This window comes from Narcine bancroftii, chromosome 5, assembly GCF_036971445.1.
Source record: "Narcine bancroftii isolate sNarBan1 chromosome 5, sNarBan1.hap1, whole genome shotgun sequence".
NCBI lineage: Eukaryota > Metazoa > Chordata > Chondrichthyes > Torpediniformes > Narcinidae > Narcine > Narcine bancroftii.
In genome coordinates this window covers 4,185,773-4,203,182 of record NC_091473.1, presented here as the reverse complement: position 1 = coordinate 4,203,182, position 17,410 = coordinate 4,185,773, and the positions used below count along the sequence as shown (strand labels likewise).

General features: G+C 46.0%; 1 protein-coding gene across 4 annotated transcripts in view; it reads right to left on the bottom strand.

Moving 5' to 3' along the window:
* Positions 1–17,410, bottom strand: part of uba1 (ubiquitin-like modifier activating enzyme 1) — a 381,394-nt gene that overhangs the window by 299,239 nt on the left and 64,745 nt on the right. For 3 of the 4 annotated variants that reach the window (XM_069936574.1, XM_069936576.1, XM_069936575.1), the window contains 6 exons: positions 14,545–14,642; positions 13,158–13,304; positions 9,803–9,979; positions 8,597–8,707; positions 5,246–5,326; positions 3,229–3,384 (listed from right to left, as the gene is read on the bottom strand). In XM_069936574.1, coding sequence (XP_069792675.1) covers positions 3,229–3,384; positions 5,246–5,326; positions 8,597–8,707; positions 9,803–9,979; positions 13,158–13,304; positions 14,545–14,642 — 770 coding nt within the window. The remainder of the gene's footprint in view (positions 1–3,228; positions 3,385–5,245; positions 5,327–8,596; positions 8,708–9,802; positions 9,980–13,157; positions 13,305–14,544; positions 14,643–17,410) is intronic. The other variant, XM_069936577.1, reaches the window with a different exon arrangement.

The window sequence follows — 17,410 nt, the reverse complement described above, 5'->3', positions numbered from 1 at the left end:
AACTTGTCCTGACTGGCGGTGAGAGGAGCTCTCCCAGTTAGTTCCTTCCTGTATGATGAGAACATCACCCACTACGCACACTCTCCCTGAAATGACTTTGGTGGAGAGGAGACAGTCACTTACCTCTTTGCAGAATGCAGATTCGCTGAGAGTTTGTGGAGAAGTATACAAGGGTCCTTGTCATGGTTCATCCTCAACAGCAGGGTGACAGAGAGCTCTTGATTTATGAGCTGTTCCTGGGGACGCACACAGACTCAGAGATCCAGAACTACTGGAAGACCATCAAACTCAGTGAAAGACTCCCTTTGGTCTTTTAGCACACAGAGATATCGGTGAGGGAATGCTAGCCACTGGCAGATTCCAGGCTGAAGGAGGACGTGCTGAGGAATGCACTGATGCTGGGCGTAGCCAACACGAGGGTGCTTAGGAGAAGGAACACAGTCTAGAGACCTTCCATTACCAGACACTGATGGGCTGAGTCCAAGGGGAAGGCCCTCAAACAACAGGGAGGGTGGTGGGGGGTGGGGGGGGGGGGGTAATGACAAGGTGCCACAATAGTGATTACAGGGCAAGTAGAAATTAATGTAACAATGTACAGTGATTGAAATGTATGGATATGAAATGAAGGGTGGGAAGAGAGCTTGAACAGTTTTCCTTTTGTAAATTACTTACTGGGAATTAAGTGTAGTTTGGTTAAAAAAAATCTACCTTTACCTCCAATGGATACTACATGACCTGCTGAGTTCCTCCAGCATTTATGCGCATTTACTATGTGCAGTTCTGGATGCCAAGCTGGAGGAAGGTTGGCATTTGTCTGGAAAGGGTGGAGTAAAGATTCACCAGGACTGGAAGGATGGAGTTATAAGACTGGAGAGGCTGGGTTTTTATTTTCCCCTGGAGCGTTGGAAGTTGAGGGGTGTCCACGTACAGGTTGATCATTGCGGCCTTCCCCGTTTCCCCCCCCCACCCCAACCGAGGCAAGGGTAAACTAAAACCAAAGGGCGTAGGGATTAAAAGTGAGAAGGGAAAGATTTAGATGGGGCAAATTTTTCCACAGTGTCGTGATAGCATGTTAGTGATCCTCCTGACCACTAGAGGGAGTCTGAGACTAATTTGTGGCAGCTCAGTTGGATTCAAGATGGAAGCCCCCACATGGTCCTGAGTGAGTTCTGCTTTAGCCAATAAATATAGTTGTTTTAAAAGAACCAAAGTTTCTCCATGACTCAGTATCTGAAAAATCTATCAACCTATCAAAAATCTATCAACCTCTGCCTTGAATATCACAGCAGCTAAGCCTCCATAACCATCTTGGGCAGATGCTTTCAAGATTACCCATCACTTAGCGAAGAAAGTTCCGAGCAATGTTGTGAAAGGGCTGAGGTATTATTTTGAGATGATGCTCCCTCATTCTCCAACTACGCAATCTCTCCGTCTCTCCTGTTGAGCCTTGCACAAATTTTGTTGGCTTCAGTGAGAAGACTCGCATTCTGCCAAACTTAAAGAAATATTTGGCCAGTTTGCTTGAATTCTCCTTGTGTGGCAAAGCCTTCTGGTCTTGTGAACCTTTGCTGCATCTCCATCATAGCAAGCAAGCTCTTCCTTCGATATGATCTGCATACAACGTTTGGGACATGGTCTCAAGGCCCTGCGTACTAGAGAAAGATGCACGGTACAACAATCCTGGCCTTCAGTCAATGCTATTTCCACAGGGAAGGAGGAACCAAATTTGGCTCTAAATTTACCAGCTCAGGGAGAAGCCTGCTCTCCCAAGCTTTCAAATATGGGGTGTTGCTGCCATCTTCTGGAAGTGTCACAAGGCTAAGTAAACACAGGTCCAAACATCAGTCACAGTCCAGACAAACAAAGCAGAGGCGGAGGTGGGGGGTGGGGAGCAGGAGGGGTGGAGAGTCCATTAAAAGTTATTCGAGTCTTTACTCAGTTAATGAACTAAAAATGCTTCTTGTGAAAACTAATGAATCCTTTACCTTGCCGTTTTGTAAGGGAAGATGCTTCTGTGCCCAGTTTTAGATCCCACAACTTTGAGGAATGAGCATTTTTGCTTCAAGATCTCACCCAGTGTGGAACACTGGAATCAAAACCGAGACTCCAGTGGAGCAGAGGCTTAAACTGACGCCAATCCTCCCTCTCTTTTCCCTCTGTTCGCTCAGGCACACATCATAAAAGATACTACGGCATGATGTAGAGAAAAAGTGGAATAGCTGCTGCTCCACAGCTCCCAAGTTTGATCCTGACCTCCAGTGTTATTGGTGTGGAGTTTGCACATTCTCCCTGTGACCCCATAGATATCCTCCCGCATTCAGAGGTGGTTGGTTAATTGGCCCCATGGGATTGACCCTGTGTGGAGCTGAGTGGTTGAATCTGATTGAGGAGGGGAAGGCAGAATGGGGAGTTGATGCAAACATGGAAAAAATGAAACAGGATGAGTGTGAACGATTGGCTGATGACCAGTTTGGAATCAAGGAGAGGCTATGGAACCAAGGAGAGACTATGGAGAGGCTATGGAGCTATGGAGATAGTGTAGAGGAGATTGACCAGGACGTTGTCTGGATTGGAAAATATGTTTTATGTGGCAAGGTTGACACAGCAATGGTTTTTTTTCTCTTTGGAGTGAAGAAGGATGAGAGGGGTCTTGGAGATCTACAAGATTCTGAGAGGAATCCTTTTCTCAGGAATAGAAAATACCAGAGGATATCTATACAAGGTCAGGGGAGTAAAGTTCAGGGGTAAGTTTTTTTTTAAAGCACCGAGTAGTGGGTCCCTGGAATGCATGGCCAGGGTTGGTGGTGTAGGCTGGTACAATCAGGAGATTTAAAAGACTCTTGGACAGGCACATGGATGTGAGAAAAATAGAGGGTTGTGGGTGTGGGGAAGGTTTAGATTGTTCAGCAGGTTTATATAGATTGGCGCAACATCATGAGCCAAAGAGGCCTGTACTGTGTTCTATTATCTATGGTTCTCCCAATCCAGAAAGGGTCCCTGCATATTGTCAGCGGATGCTGGGACCTCCTCATTGGCCTGGATCGTCTGGGCAGCATTAGCCCTGTGACCCATTGGTGGAGGGTGAATGTTCAACATGAAGGACAAGGCGTGGATCATCCAACTTGCATTGCTCTGGATGATGTTTTGCCCCGAGTGTTATCGGGCCTGCTCCAATAGGCTCCCTTCTGGCAGGCAGGCCAGAAATAACTCCGTTGTGATTCGACTTACCCCAATGTCGTTGTGTCTGAAGAGGAACTGCCGGTTGAGATTCGACTGCTCAATCATGTCCATGTCAGTCACTGTGATGCTCCCGCCCTCTCCTGCTCCCAGGCCGACCATGGCAAAGTTCTTCAGCAGCTCACACCCAATGGCACCAGCACCCACCTGCAAGAGTACAGCATGGAAGACGGTAAGAGCAGCCTTAACCAGCTCAGAGTGAAACACGGAAGTCTCCAGACGCAGAGATTGAAGTAAAAACAGAATGCTGGAGCAACTAAGTAGATCAAATAGTGTCCTTTATATTGCAAACGTAACAATACACAAGCAGTCTTTTGGGCCTGAGCCCTTGATCAAGGTATGATTGAATATATGGGGGAGGGGGGGGGAAGGAACACAGACAGATGAGGAAGGGAGGGCACTCCAGCAAACAGGAGGAGGGGTGATGGCTCTGTGAATGGAGAGGGAAGGGGTAGAAGAGCTGGAGGAAAAAAGACAGAGGGATGAGGAGTGGTCTTGCAGCCGATGTTAATGCCATCCGGTTGGAGAGTGCCCAGATGGAATATTAGGTGGTGCTCCTCCAATTTACGGGTGGCCTTGGTGCGGCAGTGCATGAGGCTATGGACAGACATGTCGGCATGGGAGTGGGGCGCAGAATTGAAATGAATGGTCACTGGGAGATTCCTGTTATTGATGCGGACAGAGCAAAGGTGCTCAGAGAAGCGATCTCCCAGTCTACGTCCACTCTATCCGATGTTGAGAAGGCCAAATATCGACTTCTCCAGTGTCTGCTTGATCACTCCCTGTTCTCCCTCTCTACCTTTGTCTCCAGCTCTCCACCCCTTCACTCTCCATTTGGAGAGGCCTGCTTGCTGGTGTGCCCTCCCTCCCTTACCCACCTATTAGCTCCTGCCCCTCCCCCATTTTGTCCGAGAGTATGCCCATATTTTGTCCATACCTTGATGAAAGCCTCAAGCCCGAAACATTGGTTATGTATCTTTATCTTTGCTGAAGATCTCTCCTGGACTACCAATACCATTGCAGTGGTTAAGAATGCACAACGTCGACTCCATGCCCTGAGGATTCTCAGGAAGCTCAAACTACAGGAGAAACTGTCCATCTATGACTGCTCCATTGAGAGTGTGCTGGCCCACGGCATTCCTACGTGGTTGGCCAGCTGCTCGGCAGCAGACAAGAGGGACCTTCAGAGGGTCATCAATGCGGCCCAGAGGATTATCGGCTTCTCACTGCCCTCTTTCGAGGATTTATATAGATCTCTCTGCCTCAGTGGAGCAGCCAAAATCCTGAAGGACCCTTACCAGCCTGGTCATCATCTGTTTGACCTATTGTCCTCCAGTAGACGTTTCACAGACTTAAAAACAGTTTTTTACCCCAGAGCTATACGTGAACTGAACACCGCCAAACATTGAATATTGTATTGTTTTATTGTATTGCTGTTTTTATATCTTATTTGGTTGATGTATGTGACCACTATCAGGATGTGAACTCAGTTTCATTGAACTTGTGCAATGACAAGAAAAGGCTATCTTTCCAAGTACACTGAATGACCTGCTGAGTTTCTCCAACTAGGGATGGGGCGGGTGATTTAACAGCCCCCAGTGGTCATTGGAAAGGTGGATAAAAAAACCCCGAGGGACAAGTCGGTGAGATGGATGCCCTCCTGAAGGAGGGAGATGAAGAGTGCAACAGGGCATAGCGGTGAAAGGCTGATTCGGGAGAGGAAAGATCACAGGTTTCAAGGGGCAAAGGGAGGGGAGGAAATATTTTGGAAGCCAGAGGATACAGTGGAACGTGCTCCCAGGGGAGTTGGTGGAATCAGATACATTCACCACGTTTAAGAGGTATTGAGACAAACACTTAAATAGGCACAGCATGGATGCATATAGTCCCAGTGCAGGCAAATGGGATTAGTGTAGAATGGGCTTAAAGATCAGCATAGATGCGATGGGCCAAAGGGCCTGTTCCACTTCTGGAGAGAAACAATGCAGAAGGAGCTCTTTCCACTTACCAGGAAATATTTCTGTGCCTTCAGCTTTTCCTGAAAGTCCTTCCCAAAGATCACAATCTGCCCATCATATCGGCAATCTCTCTGCACAACAAAACAAAGAGGCGGATTAACCTGGTGGGACCCCTCTCAGGGAATTGTGACTCAGCAAGACAACAGGAGATTGCAAGGATTAGTAGCAGGAATAGCCACTTGGACCTTGGAGAGTGCTTCATCCAATCTACTACCCCAGCCATATTTTCCCGCTTTCCACACTTCTCTCGATTCTCTCATTATCCAAACATCTATCCATCTGTTTTGTAGCCTCCACATCTTCCAGCACAGATAATTTCTAAATTTACCAGCCTTTGTGTGAAGAAAGTTAATTCTCATGCTTGCTCTAACTCAGTGGTTCTCAACCTTTTTCTTTTCACTCACATACTACTTTAAGTATTCCCTATGCCACCAGTGCTCTGTGATTAGTCAGGGATTGCTTAAGGTGGGATGTGGGTTGTAAGAAAAAGTTTGAAAACCACTGTTTTATTCATCCCTAATTGACTCGTTATGTACACGGGTTCATAACTCCAAAGACAATTTTTCTCAAGCAGAATATTTCAGTAACAATTGGGTCTCGAGCAGTGATTCTCAACCTTCCCTTCCCACTCACACACCTTAAGCAATCCTTGACTAATCACAGAGCACCAATGGCATAGGTGGAACGGGAGTAGTTTGAAAACAACTGTTTTAAACACTGGAGAATCATCTGCCTCTCTTCATATGCCAGCCTTGGAACCAGTCTTCTGATGAATCATGGGGCACTCCCCTCAGTGGCAGGTATAGGTGCAGCCTTACTAAGGTCAGATATAACTGCAAGACACTTTTACACCTGCACTCAAAATTTCTCCTGTAATTAAAAAACAATGAATACAGTTCACGAATCTGCATTTGGTGATTTGTGTGCAATAAACATAATTTGAACCATCCTCATTTTTTGGTTTAAGATGGATGATGTGTATTTTTTAAATATTGTGCTGTCTTTCAACATCTTGTCATTCACTCAGCTTATGACTTTACTCTTGTAAGGAACAGAGAAAAGGGCAGAGTCTCCACACCTGAAGACATCAGCAACACTTTGGAACTTCTATAAATCCCCACCCCCACAGTTCTTCTTTATAAGAACTTGTTCGGCTGCAGCAAGCAAGAATTTCAGTCCATGTGTACATTGTACGACAATAAACTCATTATCTGTGTTTATGCAGATGGCTAATTGTGTCCAATCCAGCATTTTTGCTACTCCAACTTGCTTAGAAGCATCAATGTTATCTGCACATACTCCAAAGTCTATCAGTACACAAATTTACATCATCGACTGATGCTTGCGACAGACAAGCCATACCAGTTTAACCCAGTAACTTGCACTGACACTCTTTTCCCAGATAACAACCATTAATCAATTAACAACTTGTTTGGCAACTCATTTGCAGAATCTGTCACCAAATTACTCAATCCTGACAGTCAAGATCCACTTAAAAAATAATCAGTCTCAGTGTACATTAACTGTTTGGATTCAGGTGACAATTCCAAAACCTCCAGTTGGCTTTGAAGTTGGTTGCAAAGTGAGCAGCAAGGACAGTGGTAAACCAAGGGGGCAAAGAAAGCAAGAACAAAAAAAATCTGCTGGAGGATGTGGCACAGTTGGCACAACGTTATTACAGCGCCAGCAACTAGGGTTTGAATCCGGTGCTGTCTGCAAGGAGTTTGTACATTTGCCCTGCATCTGCGTGGGTTTCCTCCGGTTTCCATCCATCCTTCAAGACATATGGGGGTTGGAGGTTAATTGGATGGCATGGGCTTGTGGGCCAGAAGAGACTGTAATCTTTCTGCTTGTCTACATTTAAAAATTGTATTTAAAAAAAATTAACTCAGTGGATCGACCAGCATCAGTGAAAGAAAACTTATGGACAATTTTCGAGCCCCGATTAATCGCCGACTATTCTTTTTTCTCCCATAGTTGCCGCTCGACCTCAGCAGATTGTTCTTTTGCTCCAGATTCCAGCATCTGCAGTTCCTCGTGTCTCTCGGAGAAAGAGAGAGGGCAGGCAGGCAGAGGACCATTGGTGTTCAATGCAGCACAATGGGAGGCCTTGCAATTTGGTCGGAAAATGAGTAAAAGATGCATTATCCCAGAGCAGTAAGAAGGGTACAGGAGCAGGCAGAACTGGGTGTGTTGGTGGATGACTGTTAGTGCCAAGTCGAAGAAGTGGTTTAAGGAGTGCACAGCTTCCACTGAAGATGCTCCCCCATCTATTCTAACCTCGTCAGTGTTTTGAACATGCAGAACCCTAGTCCAGCACAGAAACAGGCCACTTCGGCCCCTCTAGTCTGTGCTGAATCACTTTATCTTGCCTAGTCACACTGACCTGCACTCAGTCCATAGCCCTCCATATCTCTCCCATCCTTACACCTGTCCAAATTTCCCTTAAATGTCAAAATCATGCCCAAATCTACCACTTCAGCTGGAAGCTCGTTCCACACTCCCACCACTCTCCGTGCAAATAAGTTCCCCTAAACTTTTCCCCTTTCACCTTTAACCCATGTCCTTGTGTTTGAATCTCACCCACCCTCAATGGAAAAATCCTATGTACATTTACTGTCTATGCCCCTCATAATGTTAAATAGCTCTATCAAATCATCCCTCATTTTTCTACACTCCAGGGAATAAAGTCCTAACCTGTTTAAACTTTCCCTGTAACTCAGTTCCTGAAGTCCAGGCAAATCCTAGTAAATCTTATCTACACTCTCTCTATCTTATTGATATCCTTCCTGCAATTAGGCAACCAAAACTGCACACAATACTCCAAATTTGGCTTCACCAATGTCTTATACAACTTTAACATAACATCCCAACTCCTGTACTCCTTGAAGGCCAATATGCCAAAAGCTCTCTTTACAACCCTATCCACTTGTGGCACCACTTTCAGTGAATGATGTATCTGTATTCCCAGATCCCTCTGTTCTACCGCACTACTCATTGCCCAACCATTTACTGTGTATGTCCTTTCTTGGTTTGTCCTTCCAAAATGGAGCACCTCAAACTTGTCTATATTAAATTCCATCCACCATTTTTCCTGGATTCTGCGTGACGAGCTGAGTTTCTCCAACATGTTTGTACCCTGCACTCGACCCCAGCGCCTTCAGACTGGCTGTTTAGATGTGACTCTAAAGGCATATCTGTAGTTCTTACTTCCAACTGGCACGTCAGGAATGCCATCTGAGACATGAGAACACAGAGAGGCCATTCGTCCCTTTGAGTCTATGCAGGCTTCATAAGGGAAGAAGCAGTGGGAGAAAATGAGAGTTGCAGGTGACACTTACGGATTGGAATGTTTCTTCTTGGGCAAGGTCCTCTTCACTTGCTTCTGGCAAACACTCAAGGGCGTCAAAATACATCCACTGGCTGAGAGGCAGGAACTTTCCACTGCAAGCCTGAAGCAACAGTCAAGAGAGAGGTGAATGACGGTGATGGTCATATTTAAGCAAGCTTTGTTTAATTTTCCTTACTCCAAGAGAACCGGGAGCTAAAGCTGGCTTATGGTGTTTACTCTGCATTCCCTGTTCCCTGTCCAAATGCCCAGGAACACAGAAGGTTGAAGTAAGTGGCAAATGCAGCCATCCATATACAAAAGTGCCGGATAAACTCAAGAAGTCCCACAGCAGGCAAAGATATACATCTTTGCCTTCTATGGATGATGCATGACCTGCTGAGTTACTCCAGCATTAATTGCAAATACGGCATCTTCAGACTTTCTTGTTTCACTGCATCCCTGAAGGGCTCATTGAAAACGTCTACGTGAGCACTGCCTCAATAAAGCAGCCAACATCAGAGAGGATCCCCATCACCCTTGTCACAACCTCCTCTCGCTGCTATCATCAGGCAGATGGTTCCTTTTTACTTCCATTTGCTGCTGGTGGTGTGACCTGCTGAGTTTCTCCAGCACCTTTGTGTACTGCGTTGGTACAGGAGAATGAAGTTCACCACCTCTCGGTTGAGGAACGTTTTATTCCTCAACAGTTGTCAGGCTCTTGAATGATCCTAACCATAAACTACTCTGGGACTGCCAACAGTTCTGTCTACACTACTGAAACGTCACTTCCACCCCCCCCTCCCTTACTGCAAAAGCGAGTATTTATTTCTCTATCCTTTCATATTCATCATTGCGGGCAGCCCAGTTAGCGCCAGCGATCGGGACCGGGGTTCGATCCCGCGCTCCTGTAAGGAGTTTGTATGTTCTCTCTGTGTCTGCGTGGGCTCCAGTTTACTCCCACCATTTAAAGTGTATGGGGGATTGTAATTGGGCAGCATGAGCTTGTGGGCCAAAAGGGCCTGTTACTGTGTTATACATCTGAATTTACAATATTAAATTTAAACTTAGAGTAGCGCAGGTGTCACTGAGGAACTCTAAGATGCAAAGAGAACCTCACCTCAGGCAACTCCACTATTCATCAGACATACGTTATTATCCACGTCGTACATTTTTTGAATATACTCCAGTCTCTCATCCTGTACTGAGCCACTCTTACCTTCATCACTTCCTGCGCTGCAACTCCGCCAATAAATCCATTGATGGGACTCAGGTTGCCGGTGGCAACAAACGCCAGTTTTCTCACCAAGTCCTCATTCAGTGGCTCATCTTGAAGGATGGACGGGACCTCCTCACTCAGCTTCTTTGCAATGTTCACCAAAAGCTCAGCATCACACTGCAAGGGAAACACAACGGGGGCCGCCGTCACTGGACACATTTCACTTGAACTTCTGGCCACCAACAATCCTTTCAACATCACTAAAACCATTGATAAACACTTTCACTGGAGTGGGATCATCCCCAGCTCTGCAGGATCTCACACTCAACGGATCAAATTTTCACGACTTCCTCACAGTACACAGTCCAGTGAGTGAAATACACAAAGGTGCTGACGAAACTCAGCAGGTCACGCAGCATCCACAGGCAGTAAAAGGCAAACAGCGTTTCAGGCTTGATACTTTCCTGACGAAGGGCGTGGGGCCAAAACATCAACGGCTTTTTGTTGTGCGACCTGCTGACTTTCGCCAACACCTTTGCATATTGCATTTGACCACAGTGTCTGCAGGACTTTTTGTTTACCTCCAGCCGGTGAGTAAAACAACATTGCCTTTGCCCTGCGCCAACTCTGTAACACTGCACTCTATACTGTGTTTTTAACTGCTGAACTACACATGGATTGACTAGCTAGATTGCTCCCAAAATAAACTTTTACACTGTACCTTAGTAGGTCACAATAAACCTGGAGCTGAGACTAAGGCATTTCACAGAGCAATGATGTTGCCCACCTCACTGACAAAAGGCAAAGGAGGAAAAACCCAACACCCAACCCCAACCAACCAATTTTCCCCTGCAGCCGCTGCAACCGTGTCTGCCTGTCCCGCATCGGACTTGTCAGCCACAAACGAGCCTGCAGCTGACGTGGACTTTTACCCCCTCCATAAATCTACGTCCGCGAAGCCAAGCCAAAGAAAGATGTTGCTCCACTAATTTCCACTGCAATTCAGTCTCTCCCATTACGTCCCAGACTCTTGTATGCTCGGGATCATTTAGCCAACAACTAGCCCGCAGACATGCGCATCTTTGGGATGTGGAATGAAGCTGGAGGACCATTGTGGTGACAGCGAGAACATCCACAGAACCAGAGAGATTGGCAGAGTGGGGACAAATACATCTAAAAAAAATTTAGACCTACAGCACGGTAACAGGTTTTTTCAGTCCATGAGTCTATGCCACCCAGTTAACCTACGGTATGTTTTGACCATTGAGGTCATCAAGAGTATCAAGTTCTTTGGAGTGCACTTGGTGGAGAACCTCACATGGTCCCTTAACACCAGCTCCATAGCCAAGAAAGCCTCTCTACTTCCTGCGAAGGCTGAGAAAAGTCCATCTCCCACACTACATTCTACGGAAGATGTTTTGAGAGCATCCTGTGCAACTGCATCACCGCCTGGTTTGAAAGCTGTACCACCTCGGACCTGAAGACCCTGTGGAGGATAGTGAAGTCAGCGGAAAAGATCATTGGGGCCTCTTTTCCAACCAGGAAGGACATCTACAGCATTTGATGCAGGCGAAAGGCAATAAACATTGCGAAGAACTCCACACACCCCTCACGAAAACTGTTCTGCCATCTGGTAGGAGGTACCGTGGCACTTGGATTCAAACCCAGTCCCGAACGCCGGTGCTGTAACACGTTGCGCTAACCAGGCTGCCCAAAGTTAAATGTAACATTCAAATGTAAAATTTAAAAAATATTCAGCAAGGATGTGGCAAAGAAAGGTTGAGACAAGGGTGGACATTACCTGTAATATTTAATTTAATTTATAGCACGGGTAACAGGCCATTTTGGCCCACGAGTACATACTGGGGGTGTGGTCTAATTCGGTGGCATGGACTTGTGGGCTGAAATGGCCTGTTACCATGCTGCACGTCCAAATTAAAAATTAAAAGGTTCCCCACTCCTGGTTGAGAGGTGGGTGGGCTGAAATGCAGGTAAAGGAGAGGAGATTGGTCAGGATGAGAAAGATGGGCCAAAGGGCCTGTTACCCTGCTGGATGACCATCAGATGCATTTTGATAGCACAAATGGCCAGAAGCAGTCGTGGGGTCCAAGGCCTCAGTGACTGCCCCCTCTCTCCTAGTTCTCACGTGGGGCCACTGAGGTAGCAAGGCCTGGAGGAGGTCAAAGGTGTGCAGTCAGATAATAAAGAGCCACTGTGGGCTTGAGCCAGCCCAATGTCTTGTCCTGAAGGAGCAAGATTCATCAGAATGTCACAGGCACTGGGGGATGGAAATATAAGGAGAGGCTGGGACATTTATCCCTGGAGCGCAGGAGAATATAAAATTGTGAGGGGTTTAGAAAAGGAATTTCCCTGCTCAGTTGGGACAATCACAGTCTTTAATCCCAGGGGCAGCAAATCCAAAATTTGAGGTCATTGGTTTAAGGTGAGAGGGGAAGTATTTAAAAGGAAACTGAAAGCACCTTCTTGACTCAGAGGGTTGTGGGTACAATGGAACAAGCTACCAGAGGAAGGGGGAAGAGGCAGGTACAATTGTAACATTTCAAAGATGAGCGTAACACCCTTCAAAAGGTAGTGGACACAGCCCAGGACATCACAGGGAACCCCCCCCCCCCCCCACCCCACCATTGAGAGCATCTACAGGGAACACTGCCGTTGGAGAGCAGCAGCAAATCATCACAGATCCACACACCACTCAGCTCACGCTCTGTTCTCGCGCCATCAGGAAAGAGGTACAGGTGCCACAAGGCCCGCACTGCCAGGTTCAGGAACAGCTGCTACCCCTCCACCATCAGACTCCTCAATGACAAACTCAACCAGGGACTCATTTAAAGACTCTGACGTGTGCACTGTATTGATTTTTAAAATTCTCTCTGTATTGCACAGTCAGTTTGTTTACATTCATTATCTGTACGACGTGGATAATAACGTATGTCTAATGAATAGTGGAGTTCTTTATTTGTTTCCTGTTTACACTGTGTACAGTGTTGTTTTTGCCCTACCAATTAGTGGTAATTCTGCCTGGCCCACAGGAAAAAGAATCTCAGGGCTGTATGTGATGTCATGTATGTACTCTGACAATAAATCTGAAATCTAGAGCGGGACATGGATCGGAAAGGTTAAGAGGGAACACCAGCTGAAATCGGGCAAAAGGAATTATGTGGGGTGGACAATTTGGTTGGCATGAACACAGTGTAAAACTTGACAAATTGAAGCACGTACTCAATCTGCTGGCCTTGGAGACGAGCAGGTGAGCCCTTGAATGAGTCAGAATGGTCAGCAGCAGGAAGATCATCAAATGGAGCAACAGCTCGCCACAGGTCCTGGGGACACTCACCTTTTCCCAGGGCTTGGGGAGCCTGTGGTAGTCTTTCACAAAGCAGTGCAGGGCCTGGAAGGCGATATGCAGCGTCCCCTGCCTGTTGATCTTACCGAAGTCGGAGATCTGATAGCTCGGCTCCCGCAAGGCCTCCTTCAGGCATTTCTGCAATGGAGAAGGACAGGTCAGCAAAGCATGGTGAGGGGTGGGGTGGGGGGTGGGGGGAAGAGGTGCGCACAGCTGGAGTTCTGCAGACAGGTTTGGGTTGGGTAGTGCAGGAGGGACACAACAGCGTTGGAGGAGGTGCAATGGAAATTGACATTTCTAGTCATGTGCGGTGAACTCACTTTGCAAGCAGCTGAGCTCGGCATCTTGTACATAATACCTGAACGATATTTGCAGGGATTACAGCTTAAATAAGGCTCAAAGAATTATTGAGGACCCTTTCCATCCAGCGCAGAGCATGTTTGACCCACTACCATCAGGAAGGAGGTACAGGAGCATTAAAACCAGGAATGCCAGGCTGGGAAACAGCTTCTTCCCGATGGCTGCAAGATTAATCAACAGTACCCTGCAACTGAGTACATCTTCCCAAAATATTCATATATACATATAGGTATGTGACTTCTACGTGGTGTCTCTGCCTGTGCCTCTCTCTGTGTGAGCGTGCCTGCGTGTGTATGCATGCACATGCCTGTGGTCATGAGAAATGCTGTTTCATCTGATTGTATATACACACAGGCAGATGATAATAAGCCTCAAGGTGAAGTATAGACAGCTCAGAAGTGCAGTCACAGAGGGAGATCAGATGGGACAGGACATTATTAAACATTGTAGCCTCAGAGGGGACATTTCCGTCAGGAAGAGGGACTGGACAGACCAATTTTGCCTTCCTTGGAAAGGATTGCTGAGTTGGGAAAGCCAATTGATGTACACAAAATGACTTGGGGCAAATTTAGGACAGAGAGAAGTGTCTAAAGCAAAAGGGAATAGGTTTAGGGTCAAAAGTTGAGAGGGGATTGGAGGAAGGACTTTTTCACCAGGTGTTTGGAATCTGAAGCACACTGCCTATGAGGATGGTCAAAGTGGAGCTGTTACTCTCTCAAAATGGCAGCCGGATACAGTCGCAAAAACATCTTTAAGGAGGCAATAACATCAAAACGTTTAATGCAGCTGGTTTACTAAGATATCTGCTGTAGCTCAGCCCATGGAGAGTTACCTCCGAATCTCTCGCCCTGTTTACTCCACAATCTCATCTGTGAACAGCTGTGGAAGCCCCCTCCTCACGGCAGGGTTGAGGATCCCATTCATCGATAGACTTTCCCTGTGAGGGGTGGGCATGAAAATGTACAGGCTCCCAGTCAGGGATGTTCCCAGTGAGCGTGTGTGGGGCAGACATGCTTACAAAGGTCAAATGCTGAGGCATCTTCACTTCTGTTACAATCCCGCCCTGCTTGTAATCGCTGAAGCTGGTCGTATCGCAGATTGAGAAGGAATAGTGACCTAAAACACACAGACATAACATGCCAATAAATGCACTTCAGCAACAGGTCAAGACACTGGAAGGAAAAGGGGAAAAACTCAGTTTAAAAAATGCAACAGGGAAACCAAGGTGTCAAAGAGATGCAGATACAGGTGGTCTTGAACCTACGACCATCCATACATGCAACCGAAGAAAAATACTGTATACATTTTTAGAAAAAGAAAAAATATATGTAAAAATAAAAATTACGTGTCAGGTCCTGAGGATCCAGGGGCTGTTTATTTTGACGAACCACGGGCTGGGAGGGTGTCGAGACTCCACTATAGCAAAATGCGTTCTATTTCTGGGACATGAAGGTGGTGGCGGACCTGGTGTTCGAGGTGGGGGAGGTGAACACAGGCCAGGTGCCGGTGGTGGTGGACAACGGGTCTTGCCAGCGCCGGGCTGGCTGGGCCATGGACGAAGTGCCACGGCTCCAGTTTAAGGAGACGCCGGCCCAGAGTAACATACATCCGGCTTGCGTCCATTTTGAGATCCAACCAATCAGTTGGAATGGAACTCAGATGCATGTCGGGGAACCATCTGTATTTACATCACAGAAACGGGTCCTTTGGCCCAACCATTCCAGGCTGACTCCCATTTGCCTGCATTGGGCCCACACCCCTCTAAACCTTTCCGATCCATGTACCCATCTATATGTATTTTAAGGATTAATTTTTTTTCCAAATTTTTATTAGAAATACAATGAATAAAATGGAACAAAACTGAAATTACAGTATCACATCATATATATATATATTTATATAAAAATATAAAACTTAAACCAGTATAAACGCAGTTCCCCCCTCCTTTGCAATGGGTGAAAATATAAAAAATAACCATATAACCATTTATAAAAAGTATTGTATTAAAAAAAGCACCTAATCTATGCTAATAAAAAAACTAACAAAAAACATCTGAGCAGCTAATCCTGAGGGTTACATTGATTTTATAGTTTTTGGATCCTACCATGAATCAAAATAACTAAGGTTAGACTGTATCTCATCTGGAAGAGTGAGTACATCTAATCACATTAAAAACATTTACATCAAATAAGACATAAAATGTCACGATGTATCTTCAAATTTTACCAATGAATCAAATACATGATATTTAATTTTTTTTCTGAACTTAAACAGGACATAATATGAGAAAACCTCTGAAATGCTGTTAGAGGTCAAGAGTCCTTCCATTTGAATAAAATGGTTCTTCTGGCCAACAATGTAGAGAAGGTCACAACCCTTTGAAAAACTCCCTATGTCTGGGTCAATAACAATGAAAAGAGCAGTTATTGCGTTGGGTCGTGGCTCTACCTGGAGTATAGTTGAAAAGATATTAAAATTTTCTTTCCAAGAGATTTCTAAGAATGGACAAAACCAAAACCTATGAGTCAATGTAGCAATTTGCATCTGTCACAAATAGGGTTAATATTAGAAAAAATACTAGCCAATTTATCTGATGTGATGCATCACTTTGAATTGGATTAATGAACGTCGAGCACATATTGAAGATTCCGCCCTGCTCCAGCTCCCTCAACAGCCCCTAAGGCTAGAGCTGGATGAGGTCCTCACCCAGGATGAGACATATAAGGCAATCGAACAACTGAAAAGTGGCAAAGCAGCAGGTATGGATGGAATCCCCCCAGAGGTCTGGAAGGCTGGCGGCAAAACTCTGCATGCCAAACTGCATGAGTTTTTCAAGCTTTGTTGGGACCAAGGAAAACTGCCTCAGGACCTTCGTGATGCCACCATCATCACCCTGTACAAAAACAAAGGCGAGAAATCAGACTGCTCAAACTACAGGGGAATCACGTTGTTCTCCATTGCAGGCAAAATCTTCGCTAGGATTCTACAAAATAGAATAATACCTAGTGTCGCCGAGAATATTCTCCCAGAATCACAGTGCAGCTTTCACGCAAACAGAGGAACTACTGACATGGTCTTTGCCCTCAGACAGCTCCAAGAAAAGTGGAGAGAACAAAACAAAGGACTCTACATCACCTTTGCTGACCTCACCAAAGCCTTCGACACCGTGAGCAGGAAAGGGCTTTGGCAAATACTAGAGCGCATCGGATGTCCCCCAAAGTTCCTCAACATGATTATCCAACTGCACGAAAACAAACAAGGTCGGGTCAGATACAGCAATGAGCTCTCTGAACCCTTCTCCATTAACAATGGCGTGAAGCAAGGCTGTGTTCTCGCACCAACCCTCTTTTCAATCTTCTTCAGCATGATGCTGAACCAAGCCATGAAAGACCTCAACAATGAAGACGCTGTTTACATCTGGTACCGCACGGATGGCAGTCTCTTCAATCTGAGGCGCCTGCAAGCTCACACCAAGACACAAGAGCAACTTGTCCGTGAACTACTCTTTGCAGACGATGCCGCTTTAGTTGCCCATTCAGAGCCAGCTCTTCAGCGCTTGACGTCCTGTTTTGCGGAAACTGCCAAAATGTTTGGCCTGGAAGTCAGCCTGAAGAAAACTGAGGTCCTCCATCAGCCAGCTCCCCACCATGACTACCAGCCCCCCCACATCTCCATCGGGCACACAAAACTCAAAACTGTCAACCAGTTTACCTATCTCGGCTGCACCATTTTATCAGATGCAAGGATCGACAATGAGATAGACAACAGACTCGCCAAGGCAAATAGAGCCTTTGGAAGACTACACAAAAGAGTCTGGAAAAACAACCAACTGAAAAACCTCACAAAGATAAGCTTATACAGAGCTGTTGTCATACCCACACTCC